The sequence below is a fragment of the Brienomyrus brachyistius genome, chromosome 12, assembly GCF_023856365.1.
Source record: "Brienomyrus brachyistius isolate T26 chromosome 12, BBRACH_0.4, whole genome shotgun sequence".
Classification (NCBI taxonomy): Eukaryota; Metazoa; Chordata; class Actinopteri; order Osteoglossiformes; family Mormyridae; genus Brienomyrus; species Brienomyrus brachyistius.
The window spans coordinates 18,436,035-18,451,642 of NC_064544.1; the positions used below are offsets into that span (position 1 = coordinate 18,436,035).

A 15,608-nucleotide genomic window follows, 5' to 3' on the forward strand; every position below is an offset into this window, starting at 1 on the left:
GATGGAGAGCGATAACACAACTGTAGTCGAAATATAACAAATTCCACAGATATATTAACGGCAAATTACCGTTAATATACCCTTCAAGTACTAGCCTTGTGTTTCGTATTACCAGTACAATAAAATACGCTCTTAAATCACTGGTATATTATGCTCTCTTGTTTTTATTGGTGCACTAAATATTTAAAATACATCAATATACAAGAAAAGTACAATAAAATATGCATGAAAATATAGGCAGTTCGTACGGTTCGGACATCTAACAGCGGAGTCTGGATATAGTCAATAGTTGCATAAATCTCAATACTGTTACATTTGGGTTCATTGCAAATTATTTAGAACTTGGTTAATCCTGCTCATGGGATTTTTACTGTTTTTTGTTCTGTTCTCATGATTATAGCTAATTTGTCTCGGAATTCTAAATGTGATGCTAATGGAAACTGCAGTTAACGGTCTGTTGTAGGCTATTCCTATAGATAAAGATACCCTGAGCCGGTTTTGACCTACAAGCGACATCTTGTGGCAGTTTAATACAATTGCAATCCGCCACACTACAGACAAATACAATACGCTTTTCGACAAGCTACATACAGTATTGTTGTAAGTTTAAGACGCAATAACACAAAAATGTGCCATAATCAATTGGCCCTCTAATCATAAGCACTTCGACACCCTTACAAAAGGAGCTTCTGAACATTTTCAACATTTTATTATGTCATTGGTAGTTTGGTGAAGACTTAAGTACAGGACATATACAGCAGTAGAGGGCTAATTAATGTGCACACATTTTTCCACGCACGAGTCATGGACACGCTGCATAGCTTAGGCGAGAGACTGGAGACTCTCTTACAAAATAGTACAGAACACGCCAATTACACGGGATTCCACAGTGTCAAAAAGGCTGTCTGCGATACGGCATGAAGGTTGATATAACCCATAAAATGATTGTGGTATGCAAAGTCTAAGTGGCTAAAATTCTCTAGTGAGCTTTCCTGAGATGACCCTGTGCTTTCAGCACTGCATGGCTGTCGGATGGACGCAGTTCCCCTCTGGTCAGGACGGCCCTTAAAGGGCTAAACAGGCCCAGGGGTTACACAGAATTTTACAGTCACGTACTCTTTCCACTTTTCCATCTTCTTAAGAAATTTAATAAAATAGTGTGCATAATAAATATCACCAAAGATGTTCTATCTTTTGAAAGGGCTGTTTGCAGCTTGACCAAACAGCAACAGAACCCCCTTTTTATCCACGGCTTTCCGTCACCAAAGTCCCACTAAAATCCTTCTACCTTGAATTGCTTTAATAAAACATCCTTAACGTGGGGCTGCCCTCGCGTGTAAACGGATACAAATTATTGCTGATATTGTGGCATACGTCGGTCTTCACAATCAGAGACTCTGGAGGTCGAGGTGAAGGCTCACAACGAAATGCAGGCTGGTCTTTCAGTCTGGTTTGCGCACGAGGTTTCACATTTCAGGGCTAATTCCAGTGTAGCGCCACTGACAGTCACATTATGACGTCGGAGCCTGACAGTAATCGCTACGTGTCTGAGCCAACATGTGGAGCCTCCAGCGAAAAACACGAAAACCTCGAGTCTGAAGTACGAAGCTCACAAAATCACAGCGACCTTGAACAGACCCACAAAAATGGTCTGGCTGCATATATATCATAAAAAATAAGCAGAATAACTGAAGGCTTGGCTTGTCCAACATGTGTAAAAATACACAAACGATCTAGTTCCCGTCCAATCAGTGATGGCCAGCATCTCCTTTGTCTTTGAAGACAAGGGGGGCACTGGCACAGAAGGTAACGGGGGTCAGGACCGTGTGGCCAAATTCACCCTCCTGGACATTGGCTAGGAGACACTGTCTCAGCCATCTCTGCTGGGACAGTCGGTATCACACCAGTGTCTATGTCCATGTGTCATCGGTATTAATACCATAAAGTATCATGTATTGCATAGCATTGATCACTACAAAAAAACCACACCCCCCCCCACCCCAAAAAAAGGCTTGCAGGAAAATTCAGGAGATCAGGTCAAGCTACTCGCTCCCACGTCAACCCACATGGGCACTTCTTCCTCCTGTAGCTCAGAGACGGGACTCCCACACGGGGAAGCCTGTCGGGTGGGTCTGCTCCTCCGTGACGCGACTTCAGCACCGGTCAGATCACCATGAACTGGTCCGTCCCGAGAAGCTCGTCCTCCCCCAGGGGGGGCACCAGGTGGAAGAACTCGAGCAGGTTGAGCAGGGGCCCGCGGTCGAAGGGGGTGAAGATGCGGCCGCCCTCTTCCCGCAGGTAGCTGTACCTCTGGTGGTTGAGCCTCTCGTTGGTGGTGGTGTTCTGCACCGCCATGGACAGCTGCGGATGAGGGAAAAAAAACGAGAGTCCTGTCTTTGACCAGAAGGTGGCGCTGCTGCGCATCATTAATTCTGCCCTTCAGGATCACAGCAGAGGTACAGCAGTCAATTTGACTGCTCAGTAAAAATGGGAATTCTACTCTATAGAGCACACATATAAAATGTTAATATCTTACTACTCCTCCTTGTTAATAGAGCTATGAGCCTTTGTCACAGTCTAAGCACCGATTAGCTACCAGTGCAGTAGGTGATGTTACATCCTTCACTTTTCCCGTCTTCCCACGCCTGTGTTTATACTGGAAACGTGTCACAGTGGCACACACGTGCGAGGCAGGCAGCATGCCATGCTGTGCCCGCCCCCGCCTTCAAATGGCACGATTGAAGAATTCCACTCAAATGTAATCCAGATAACGTCACGCAGTGCAGTGATATTAAAAGACCTGGAATATTAATAGAAAATTAATAATCAGGAGAAAATCAAACTGCATCCCAGGGGGCGACGTCCTTGGGAAACAGTTATGGGATCTTGACTGGAAAAGCTTCTGAACTAGATATGAAAGGGCTTTACATGCTTTGAAATGCCTCAGCAAACCCCAACCCATAAAATCCTAGGAAAATGGTGCAGTGCAATTTCCAGACCAAATCATGGCACCCAGCAGTATCGGAAACCGGCAGATCTGTAAAATGTAAAGGCTCTGTTCCTGGCCTGGCAATTAACTGGCCATTTACAGTTTGGGGACACATGCAGCGTTTCTTTTAGCACCAAGACTAGACCAAGATGCAACAGTCAGTGATTTAGTTTAACGAGCTTTTCCTTTTCATTTATATATATATTTTTTTCTTAAAGCCAGTTCAATCAATTCAAAATTCAGCCACAAGAGGGCAGCAGTTCCACAATTAGCCCAATATTAATTCACTGGCGTCCTGTTTACTCAGTGATATGACTCAAAGGGAATGATTTATTGGAGAGATTTAAGTTGACAGTAGATTTTGGAAAATAAAAAATCCTCTATATCTGGGACAATGCTTATAAAGTCACTGTGATTCAATACTAAATACAAAAATGACTACAAATGAATTTGCTAAAACAATTAAAATTACAGTAATAAACACAAAAACGTGACAAAAGGAGGCGGGCACGTGCTAAATGAACTGCATCACTGGGTGCAGCAGCAGCAATAAGCAAATCATGCTGACAATTAGCCAAGGGGATTGTGGGTAGAAACGAAACTGGGTCAGCACTTACACAGATGCCTGCCATGATGCCTGATATCACCCCGATCACAGCCATGAAAATGAAGCCGATGCCGATGAAGAGGTTGCGGCCCATGGTGTAGAACCAGTCCACACAGAGGTACAGGCCCAGGAAGCAGTTCACACTCATGGTGCTCAGGAAGCCGAAGAAGTAAGCCCTGCAGACCGGGAGGTCAGCGTGAGAGCAGTCAGAGATCTGGGTGGGCTGGGGAGCGGGGGGGGGGGGGGGGGGGGGGTTCCATCAGGCAGCTTTCCTGCTCTACTTAACAGCAATAACAGGATAGTTACTCCCTTAACAGATACTATTATCCAAAGTCACCCATGTAATTAGCAGTTTCCAAAAAAAATAAAAGAATCTATTTACACAGCGGGTAGCTGAGATATTCCCGTCAGGGTCACACAAGCACATGTGTCTATGGTCTGACACACTACCTGGTCCACACTCTTTGTTCACAATGCATGCTGATTACCAATTACACCCCCTGCTGGCCCGCCCGAGTTTTGTACCGAATAAGTGATATTGGATAAAGCACAGAAGCCCAACGAGTCTTGTCAGAGGCACCTGTTCCTGCGCCCTACGGTGTTGTAGACGTAAGGACAGTAGTGGTCAAAGTGCTCCACGCAGCGGTTGGTGACGCGGCAGTGCTTGGTCCGTAGTGGCCGCACCAGGTGGCAGCTGTGACACAGGCGGAGCAAGAGATTCCTGTCCCTCTGCCAGTCCTGGGAGAGCACCGCCTAAAGGGAGAGAGGGGAGACAGGAGGGTGCCTGTGACATACCTGTGTGTGTGTGTCTGTGTGTGTGTGTAGCGGGCATATCTGTGTGTATAACGGGTACATCTGTGCGTAACGGGTATATCTCTGTGTGTAACGGGTATATCTCTGTGTGTAACGGGTATATCTCTGTGTGTAACGGGTATATCTCTGTGTGCGCAACGGGTATATCTCTGTGTGCGTAACGGGTATATCTCTGTGTGTAATGGGTACATCTCTGTGTGTAACGGGTACATCTCTGTGCGTAACGGGTATATCTGTGCGTAACGGGTATATCTCTGTGCGTAACGGGTATATCTCTGTGCGTAACAGGTATATCTCTGTGTGTGTAACGGGTATATCTCTGTGCGTAACGGGTATATCTCTGTGCGTAACGGGTATATCTCTGTGCGTAACGGGTATATCTCTGTGCGTAACGGGTATATGTCTGTGTGTGACGGGTATATCTCTGTGCGTGACGGGTATATCTCTGTGCGTAACGGGTATATCTCTGTGTGTAACGGGTATATCTCTGTGCGTAACGGGTATATCTCTGTGCGTAACGGGTATATCTCTGTGCGTAACGGGTATATGTCTGTGCGTAACGGGTATATGTCTGTGTGTGACGGGTATATCTCTGTGCGTGACGGGTATATCTCTGTGCGTAACGGGTATATCTCTGTGTGTGACGGGTATATCTCTGTGTGTGACGGGTATATCTCTGTGTGTGTGATGGTATATCTGTGTGTGTAACGGGTATATGTGTGTGTGTAATGGGTATATCTGTGTGTGTAACGGGTATATCTCTGTGTGCGTAACGGGTATATGTGTGTGTCTAAAGCGCATATCTATATCTGTGCGTGGGATGAGTGTGTGTGTGTCAAGTATCTCAGCTGACTGTCTACCTGTCTAATGACCTTCCCGTATTCCTCACTGTCTCTGGGAAGAAACCCTGGATCCATCAGGGAAGCTTTTAGGAAGAGGAACCACATGAGTATGTTGGCGAGCAGGAAGGTGACGTGGAACTCCCACAGCTTGTTAAAGGACACAGAGGCAATCTGTGCAATGGAGACAGAGGAAACGTCACGGGTTACCTGAAGGGGGCGCCAGTCATCCTAATACCCCCAGCACTGCACACACACGCGGACACAAAAATGCTCTTCTACAGCCGTTTAGACTAATGCATCCCATAACCCTGAGTCTTACTCAGGCACGGCCATACTAGAGATATTTAGGGGCTACTTAGAACCCTCAGGAAATAACAGGCACCTCCTGTGACGTAATGGTGAGGGTGGTCAGGAGTGAGGGGCACCTTACCTTGAAGAAATAGGTGGGGTATCCCCATAGGAGCAGGCAAGCATACAGGAACAGGACAGGCCCTTTGGATTTGCCAGGCGGGCCGAACACAAAGGCGCTGTGAAGCCGAACACACACCGTTTAAAAAGATAAAAGCTAGATTTTAAATCACAATGCATGAACAAAAAAAGGACATTTATGAAGGATTTGAGAAAATGCTTGTCTGTCTTCCTTTGTCAGGAGGGCTGGCCACGGAATAGAGCTTTACAGCTTGATCACACGGTCTCCATATTTTATGGACGTTAAACGTACAAGGGGTCTACGTACACAGACGAGCTACTGTGCCCCCAAAAACTGAACAACTGAACACACCACTGAACAGATTTCTCCCATTTGCACATATTGAATTCAGTTAATCACCTTCTACTTAATTAATGAACTTTAGCGGCATTAATTATGACATTAATTTAAATGAGTCAACAAGAGCAATCTGCTGTATGTTCAGACTAAATGTGATGAATACCATCACAGAAACGTGGCAGTTAGCATACGAGTCTCTGCCTAAAGAGCTTGAAGACCACACAGAGGGGACCACAGTCAAATCTCCTGGACCGGGGGCTGAGCCCTACGCAGAAGCAGCAAACAGACCTGGATCGTATCCAATCAATTGTGTCTCCCATCGCAAACCAGGAAACGACTGACCATTCCGGTAATATGTATTCAATGGAATCGATTGTCCATCTCTTTGCCGAAACGTACTGCGAAGGGGAGTCATGCGTGCACTTAGGACATAGAGCTGAAAGATTCAGGTGTCGGGCTGAGATGTCCCGCGCCCTGCTGGACTCCATTAGCATCCCAGCATTCCCCTGGGCAGCAAGTAGCACGGATACAGGGTGTAATCTTAGAAGAAGGGCAACTGAACCGTAATCACAGGAGCACAAAGACAGGTGGACGAAGGCTTAAAAACAGTCAGGTATGGGAAATTGGGAGCTCAGTCCCACCTCCAGTCAAAGCAGGGGATGCGCCGACTCGCCTGCAACAGCGCCCCCTCCAGGTAGGCGGATATGTCGCGATGCTCGCGTCCCCGCGACAGTTGCAGGGGTGTGTTCCCATTCCCGTCCTCCACCTCCAAAGAGACACCCTCCTATAAAAGGAAGGAGTTAAAAGTCATCCTGTCAAGGCTGTAGTCCTCAGTGATATGAAGATTCCTGACGATCCCTTTAAGATTGTCTGAAAAGGGCCCTATCATGTTCTTCTTCACTGTTCAAAATTTTATTTTTAGAGTCTACTAGAATACATTTACATGATTCAATGTTCCAAAACACATTATTAATTTTCTCATACTGTACATCTCTATTCACGCTCTGTCAGAGCTTTAAGCCCCACCTCCATCAGCGTGCCTGATTGGTTAGCTTGCCCTACATGTGTGACGAGGTGACCTCACCATGTCACGGAAGTAAAGGCTGGAATTCCAACAAAGAATTTCAGGCCAATTAGAAAAGAGTGGTTTCTGTGGTGATAGTTACTCCCTTTGGTGTGTACTTTGGGCCTTAGACTTTGCAGACCTTTTAAACACACATAAAGCTATATTACACACTAAAGGGAAGGCTGTGACTCCTGCCTCCTTTTGTTTTCATTTGGAAACGACAATGGAAGGGCGTTCTTCCCGCACGCCTTTCAAACAGCCTTGCGAACAGCAGGGCTCACTCTCTCACCTGGGGCTTCAAACTCACCGTTAGTGAAACACACAGCACAGGTTCTAGCAGATGGATGAATTCTGAGTTTTCGAAGACCTTACCGAGTATGATTTGTCCTGCGGGGAAACTGTGATACACTTTTTTTTGTGGGGGGAGGGAGTGGGAGGTCATCCTGCCGCATCGAACCACGTCGGGCAGATGGCTGAGGACGTGTGAGCTGATTAGCACGGAGAGCAGAGAGGATAGAAGCCGTGCAGGCAGTCTGACCGGAGCGGAGTTAGCGAACATTAGCCCCCAGGCTAATCTCAGCGTGATGCTCTTCCTGTGTCCTTTCCTCTGGGTCAAACGGAGAGCAGCGGGAACTGCTAACAGGAAGGGGCCTGTGCATGGACAGCTATGTGTCTGTATGCTTTTATTCCAGCCCATAATGCAGCCCTAACAGGTCGTTATAAATAGCACTAAGTACAGCTATTTATACCCTCTGCCCTCCCCACTGACATGAAATACAAGCGTAGAAAAGCCGTGATGATCAGGTGCGATTTCGCGCTTTGAAAAACAATGGGAAATAACAAAGCCAAAGTAATTTGGGGGATGTGGGGGGGCTCTGCATGTAAACAGGCTGGCTTAATGTTTTAAACACTGCCTCTTTTCAGCAGGGGGGGGACAAAACTTACTGATGACAAATCGAAATAGGAAGGAGAAAGTCAAAGACAAGAGCAGGAAAACCTGGGTTCGTTTTTTAAAAAAAAGACAATAATGGAGTTTTAATGTAATTTAGAGAAAAAAAAAAGCTTTTTGATTATTTTACATTGACATTGACTGTGACGGACTGGTGTCCCATCCTGGGTTATTCCCTGCCTTGTACCCATTGTTTCCAAAATAGGTTCCGGACCCTCATGGCCCTGAGTAAGATAAGTGGATATAGAAAACGGATAGATGGATGGATGGATGGATGGATGAACATTTACATTCATTTATTCAGCAGATGCTTCTGTCTAAAGTGATGTACAAAGTGAGGCAGATGGTACGTCGCAAGCCTACAGCTGTAAAAGAGCTCAGCAGTGCGGCTAGGCGGAGCTTCCAAAGAGTGACCGTACAGGTTAGCAGTGAGAGTGACACAAGAGCGGATCACATGCCGAAAACACGATGCACTCTGGGAAATGAGCCTGGGGGCATCCGCTACGTCCAGCGGAATGGGGTAGCGCCAAGGGTGTGGAGGTGCGGCGAGCACTAAGCCCCGTCATCCCCACCTGTCTGTTCTTTACACATTTTGTTCTTTGACTACAAGAAACTGAACCCGGGGCAAAGAAACCACTGTAATTCAAAGGCAGTCCCCGGTGAGGGGCGCGGGGGACACAGAGGTGACACCGAGAGCACGGAGAGTCCGTCTCTCGCAAGCTGAGACACCCCGGCTGGCACAGGGGTCAGACCGACCCCGAGGCCAGGGCCCGTGTTTACAAACACGGCGCGCGGCTCCGCGCAGCCACAAGTGACTGGAGATAAACGGAAGGGGCGTCAGCGAGGCTGCCGCTTCCTGGCTCTCCGAGCGGCTCGCTGAGTCCCCCCTTGTCTGCCACTTTAAACCAGCGAGGGGCTCCACCAGCAGCTTTTAAGAGTCACCCGCTGGTACACGTGAGGCGTTTTCCTGAGCGGTATCGCGCTCAATCTGTGCCTTCTGGAATCGCCACAGAAGTGTAATGGCGGGGGGTGGAGAATGTGGCCCGGAAATGTAATTTCCTGTTGGGCGGCTAGGGTGTGTGGGGGGGGAGGGATAGGGAGATTGAATGACGCGCCTGGCCCGTCACCGGATAGCAGAGCGAGACCCAGAATGGTGTGGCCCGCTTCAGCTGAACACATTCACACGCGGCCCCCCACTCGCCCCGCACCGCTCGGAACACGGCCTTTGCAGTATGGCCTTGGCAGCGTGTGGTTTTGCACGGTCTGTTTGTCATGGTGATGGGTGGACTGGTGGCAGTGGGGATTGTGACAAACGCGGACAGGGACGGGAATGGGGGGGGGGGAGACTCACCTGCTCACAAAGCAGCTTCACGGTCTTCATGTCAGCACTGAGTACAGCCAGGTGCAGGGGTGTCTGTCGGGGAGAGGGACACCTGCAGTGAGTGCTCCCCCACACAGCGCCCCCTACCTCCTCACGCTGGTACTACACCCAACTCACCTCAAAGCCACAGCAGAGCAGCCCTGCTATTTTAGGAACGGTCAGTACATTTTGCCATCTATGTGGCCTGATATTTCAGGTCAATTCCGGTTAATTACCCCCCTCGAGGGTAAAACAGGAGGCCCCCCTACCGGGACGTGAGCTCAGGCGCTAATGGCTAGAGGCGAGCTTTTGTAAGCATCCCCCTCCTGTCATTGTTCTGGAAAAGCTTAGACAAAGAGAGTCGGCGCAGGAAATGATTAGAAGGTGACCCGCTAATCCCACAAATTTAGACTTCAGCTCCCAAAAAGCGACGGACCGAGAGGCCGGGGAAACAGAGCTAGCGGTGATATGCTCACCTCCCAGTCTCCTGTTCTGCATAAAGCTGACCAGACCTAATTTCCGAAACCGAAAAGCCCCATGATAAAATCTAAAGCAGACGGGGAATATAAATATAAAAATCTAACGTGTCCAATTAAAATGACAAGATGGTCATTTTTGCTTCAGGTGGTCGGCAGATTGTGACGTCAAGGCGGAGGGGGGGGTGCAGATTCACTGTGGTGCCCTTCACACCATCCATCTGTCTCTCCTCGCACGCACGCGTGCACGCTCGCTCGCACACACACACACACACACACACACACGGGCGCGCACTGTGTTTCAGCCGAGCGTGTGTCATCCTCAGGTTGCTGGCATAGATGACACATTTAGTGGCGGTTCTGGCTCTTAGCGTACAGGCTGGATGGATCCTGTGAGCTAAGCGAGACCCAGAGCCACTGCCCGCCCTCTTGGCGAGACCTGCATCCCCACAGAAAGGCTTCGCTTAGCGTGCTGAAGGAGCAGTATAGATCAGACAGCACAGTGCTGCAGGGGCTCAAGGGGTAAAAAAAAAAAAAACTGGAGCCTCGGACCCCCAGAGCTGCAGGTCTGACCCAGGGACACAGTGCAGAGTGCATGTGGGCACTCATGGGGGTCAGCACCAGACGGAGAGAGAGGGGGAGAGAGAGCGACAGACAGAGATGGGGACAGAGAGAGAGGAAGAGAGAGAAACAGAGAGAGAGAGTGAGCAAGACAGAGAGAAGAGAGATGGAGAGAGTAACAGAAAGAAAGATGGAGAGGGAGGCAGTGAAAGGACGCCCTGCCAGTGATTCCCATTTGTATCCCATAATGCTCCTTACAATCCTACCTTAGTTACGTAACAGAACACTGAACCACCTAAGCTCATACCCTATGTTTTTATATTCACACACACACACACACGTCCCTTCATACTGTGCTCTTATGTTGTGTGTATTCTCTGACCTTCTCTATAACTGCTGCTGTAACGCCAAAATGCCCTTTCGTGGGATTCACAAAGTTCATCTTATCTCATCTTACATAAGCCACACCAAGAACTTTCAGTACTATCCCAGTCACCACCGAAATGGTACTCGCTGCCACTTTAAACCGCAGCATCCTATCCTGCTTGTGTGATATTGCATATTGCTTGTATACTGTAAATATTTTATGTTGTATGTTATTATTCACTATTCTGTCATGCTATATATTGTTCGTCACCGTTATATGTTGTTTACATCTGCAGGGAGGTACACAAGCAAGTATCTCACTGGAGAAACTTACATATACTTGTAAATTTGGCCATAAAGCATTTGAATCCTTGAATCCTGGAGTGAATTCACTTTACCTTGGACGAAACGACCCATGTGGGCACAAGCAGGCGGACGCAGGTACATGTGGGCAGATGGAGGTACACGCGGGCAGACGCAGGTACATGCGGGCAGGCGCAGGTACACGCGGGCAGACGCAGGTACACGTGGGCAGACGCAGGTACACGTGGGCAGACGCAGGTACATACGGGCAGGCACAGGTACACGCGGGCAGACGCAGGTACAAGCGAGCACAAGCAGGCAAACGCAGGTACATGTGGGCAGACGCAGGTACATGCGGGCAGGCGCAGGTACACGCGGGCAGACGCAGGTACACGCGGGCAGACGCAGGTACATACGGGCAGGCACAGGTACACGCTCGCAGACACAGGTACACGCGGGCAGATGCAGGTACACCTGGGCAGACGCAAGTACATGCGGGCAGACGCAGGTACACGCCACACTGGCGCCAAAAGCCGGGGCAGAGGGCCGGATAGAACTGCAGGCGCTGCGAGACTTTGCTGAGTGTGCAGCCGCGGGCGAGCAGGTGGTCTGTCCGCAGACGTCAGGGAGCAGGGAGATGTCCTTGGAGCGGCGGCCGTGCCGGCATGAGGCAACGCACGCGCGAACGCTCCCGCGCAGGGCTCTCACGCATGCTCACACGTGCATGTACGCTTTCTCATGCTCACAAGCGCACAAACACACTCACGCGCACACTGCCAAGAGAGACTGAGGATGAAGTCCAGCGGGGTCTTTATTTAGACCAGTGAATTTGGGGGTGGGGGAGGTGCAGAGGTCTGACAACATGCTCCCCACCAACCTCACCCCACCCTGCCAAGGAAGGAGAGGGATCCAGACCTTCATTCATGACATGCTTGTAAGACTGATATGGTCTCTCATCTATGCATCTAAGAAGCTCACTGGTTACTCTCTTCCTGTTACCCCCCCACACCCCCACACACACTTCCTGTGCCGTCACCCATGCATATCTGTACCTGGCGTTATTCATGTCAGGGTTCCTCAGTCACAGAAACATTTATTTAACTTAATTCAAACAAATGAACTTATCAGAACCTCTGGGATCCACATGGCGTAACGTGAGATATTTGAAATGTACATTTGTGGCACTCTTACCTGGCCGAAGTCATCGGGCTGCTTGGGGTCGAGTCCTGAGTAGAGCAAGAGCTGAACCAGCTCCCGGTGTCCTGTGCAGAGCGAGAGGCATCAGGCTCAGAGTGGGGCTGCGAACACACGTGTGTTCAGGTCGCACTGAGCCTAAGCGGACTGCCGTTGCCCTGACTTAGCGGCTGTAACGCCCCGATAAATAATAGATGGCTGCTGAGCAGGCAGAAGCACAGCTGGACTGAGGGAAACAGGCCTTCCGGCAGACAGGGGCCGTTACGCCGACGACCCGGACTCACCGGCCCGCGTAATAAATCAGGAAGCGTCAGAGAGCAGCCGCGGCCTGTGGGAGAGCCATTAGCCGGGTCGCACGCTCACATGAGATTAACGGGGAGCAGCCTGGCTAACGCTAATGGACCTCTGAGGAGGAAAGCGGAAGGGGGTCAGGGCGAGTCCCATGAGCTGGGGTGGGGGGGGGGTGTCCCTATCGGCGATCGCCGGCCTTCCAGCTCGAAAGGGGGTCAGCCAGCGACCCAACACTCATTCCGTCTTCCAGTTCACTGTCCCGCCTGGAGTGTGTCTCAGGGCCCCTACAGGGACCTGCCCATGAAGGGTTAACTTCTTGTCCTGGACAGACTCCCTCTAATGGGAAGCAAATGGCCTCAATGCATCTCTACGCTACACAGATCTCCATGAGCAGGACTGCTCGCATCCCAGTGAGGACTCGCTGTTGTACCGTTGAATTTCTTGAATAATTTCCTGTTGCAATAATCCATCCTCCATGTCTCTTATTTATGTTTTTATTTATTTAGGAGACACGGTACCAGACTGGGAGCAACCAGGGGCTAAGGACCCTAACAGTGAAGCCACCGTGTCAGTCTTAGAACTGGAACCAGCGACCTTCTGCTCACAGACGCAGTGTCCTGACCTGCCGAGCCACCCCCCCTCCGTGTGGAGTACAGTCCATTCTCTAAAGAAGTGATTATTTTCTAAAGCAAGAGGCGATTCTAGGGACACTGGGGGCCCTGGAGGCAAAAAATGCCATGGAGCTCTCCAGCCCCACCTCCCCTAGCATGGGGAAATTTATGACAAATATTTTAGCGTGAATTCTAAATTAATTATATCAACAAAGAGAAATTTAATAGACACAAGACCTTTGTTTTGACGTTACTGTGAAAAACAGAACACACAAATAAAGCAGATTTGTTGTTGCAAGGTACGATGAAATTGGCCCTCCTTAGGGGCCCCCTCCCAGCTTAAGGGCCCCCTCCCAGCTAGGGGACCCCAGGCAATTGCCTGCCTTGCCTGTCCTGTCTTCACCCCAGATGGATGGTGTGAGTTTTGCTTATGAGGGCAGCATCAGAACCAGTGCAGGTACTTGAAGCTCCGTCTGACCACAAAGAGTCCCACATGCTACTTCAGATACACAGCGAGGGGCGGGTCTCACCTTGGAAGGCTGCCCAGTGCAGGGCGTTGTCCCCCTCCACATCACACAGATTGGGTTTGGCCCCGCTCACTATCAGGTAGCAGCAGAGAGGTGTGTGCCCGTTCTGAGCGGCCAGGATCAGCGGGGTGCAGCCTCTCTGGTCCTCCACGTTCGGGGGGACGCCGGCCTCCAGCAGCAGGTGCACCACAGCCTCGTGTCCGTTTGCCGCGGCCCAGTGAATGGGTCTCTGGGACAACTCCGCCTTGCTGGGGAGATCCACCGGTGCACCAGCTTCCAGGAAGAAGCTGATGACCTCCACACTGCCGGCCAGGCAGGCATAGTGAGCCGGCGAGTGGCCCCAATCGTCGTACGTGTCCAGCAGCCCCGGCCCCTCAGCTGAGACGATACGCTTACATTCCTCCAGAAGGCTGCGGACGGGTCAGAAGGACAAGCGAGAGGTCGCCTTACTGTTATAAATATGGAAACCTACGAATACGATACACTTTAATAGTGGCGAAACAGTAGATCATTTTACAAGAGGTAAAGATATTTACGTGCGTAAACCCGATTTCACACGCGATCTATTTGACTTGGGACACATAAGTGAAAAGTAGAAATTCATCAAAACACAACCAAGAATAAATAACAGTTAATACATATTTCTATAATTATAGACCTATATATTTTCAGAAATCAAAGGAATCGCATAAAACATATATACAATATACATTATATAGTGCTCAAAATAATACATAATACGTCAATTTAGCCAATATATAGACATTTTTTATACTAATGTCTTCCTGTTGCTACTTACCCAAATTTGGCAGCATGGAAAATGTCTCCTTTACTCTGAGTCTGCGGTTGAAAGCAGCGTCGGTTCGGCTTGACGTCCGCATACTGACCCGGGAGAGGCAGCGACGGGGGACGCGGAGCAGGACCCATGGCATCTAACTCCAAAATACTTTTCCGTTTCTACAACCAGCGACTCATATTTCTAAGGCAAAAACAGAGGAATCAGACCCATGTGGCAAGAAAAAAAAATTGTTTCACCCAAAATTTTAAATCTATGAACATAAAAACAGTTCACATGAGACGTATTCACGTGAGATCAAGATGACAAGTGCCTCAGTGTATAAGACGTTTTGAACGCACTCGTTGTAAACAGCTGACACTGTTAAAAACGAAGACTGATAGCGAATTTAGAAAGGCTTTAAAAAGCCCGATTCTGCAGTTAAGGCTCCGGCGCCGCTTTAATTAGAAATGCCGTACCGGGCTGAGAGACGTGCTCCTCCCGATCGCCCATGTCAGCAAGGCGTCCCGTTATCCGCACCATCTAGCGCGCAGGATGTAACACCCGGTCCGCCCTTTATCGAAGGGCGAGCAGCCCGAACCGCTCCAAAGACGCCGGCGCCTTTCGCTGTGCGGTGCCTGTGTGGGACCGCGGCACACAGCGCCTGTCCTTTACAAGGGAAACTGGCTTATTCCCTGCCGAATTCCCAAAAAAATGCAGGAGCACGCCGGAGGTCTGCTGGATGCCGCTCTGCTGGATTACAACTGGGACAATAATAATAAGGGGCGCCCGTCAATTCATTATGAAACACCATCACCCTAAAGTGCTCGTTTCCCGTCTATAAAGTGAAAGAGAAGTTCTCCGAGCTGCTGAATTAATTTGTTGTGCTCATTAAAGGCTTGAATTTCCATGCATCTAGGTGGCTGTTAGTTTCGCAAACAGCATCTGGCCAAAAGTTCTCCGCGATATGCCTTTTTGTAAGTAACAGACGTTTTTCAAGGTTAATATATGCGCATTCTTTTCTTAAAGCTGCTTAAAGCTATTGCTTCTCCATTCCATGTTCAATGTTCAACGCATATCCATAATTTTATTTAATTACCATAGCATAT

The 15,608-nt window shown here is 49.2% G+C and overlaps 1 protein-coding gene across 1 annotated transcript; it reads right to left on the bottom strand.

The window, feature by feature from the left end:
• Nucleotides 1-148: 148 nt before the first annotated feature.
• On the bottom strand, nucleotides 149-15,468 carry LOC125705157 (uncharacterized). Its single transcript, XM_048971559.1, has 11 exons — nucleotides 14,979-15,468; nucleotides 14,524-14,703; nucleotides 13,728-14,134; nucleotides 12,293-12,363; nucleotides 9,387-9,449; nucleotides 6,662-6,804; nucleotides 5,682-5,778; nucleotides 5,270-5,422; nucleotides 4,177-4,349; nucleotides 3,607-3,772; nucleotides 149-2,361 (listed from the first exon to the last, which is right to left on the bottom strand). The coding sequence occupies exons 2-11, from the start codon at nucleotides 14,649-14,651 to the stop codon at nucleotides 2,164-2,166; spliced, it is 1,599 nt and encodes a 532-aa protein (XP_048827516.1). The 5' UTR covers nucleotides 14,652-14,703; nucleotides 14,979-15,468; the 3' UTR covers nucleotides 149-2,163.
• Between the last annotated feature and the right edge of the window lie 140 nt (nucleotides 15,469-15,608).

Excerpts from the sequence above, each read along its gene's own strand:
- LOC125705157 (XM_048971559.1), bottom strand. The coding sequence starts at position 14,651 with ATGGGTCCTGCTCCGCGTCCCCCGTCGCTGCCTCTCCCGGGTCAGTAT. Across the intron at positions 14,135-14,523 it reads TTCCATGCTGCCAAATTTGG|CCTTCTGGAGGAATGTAAGC; the intron begins GTAAGTAGCAAC and ends ACCCGTCCGCAG. Across the intron at positions 9,450-12,292 it reads AGCCCGATGACTTCGGCCAG|ACACCCCTGCACCTGGCTGT; the intron begins GTAAGAGTGCCA and ends TCTCCCCGACAG.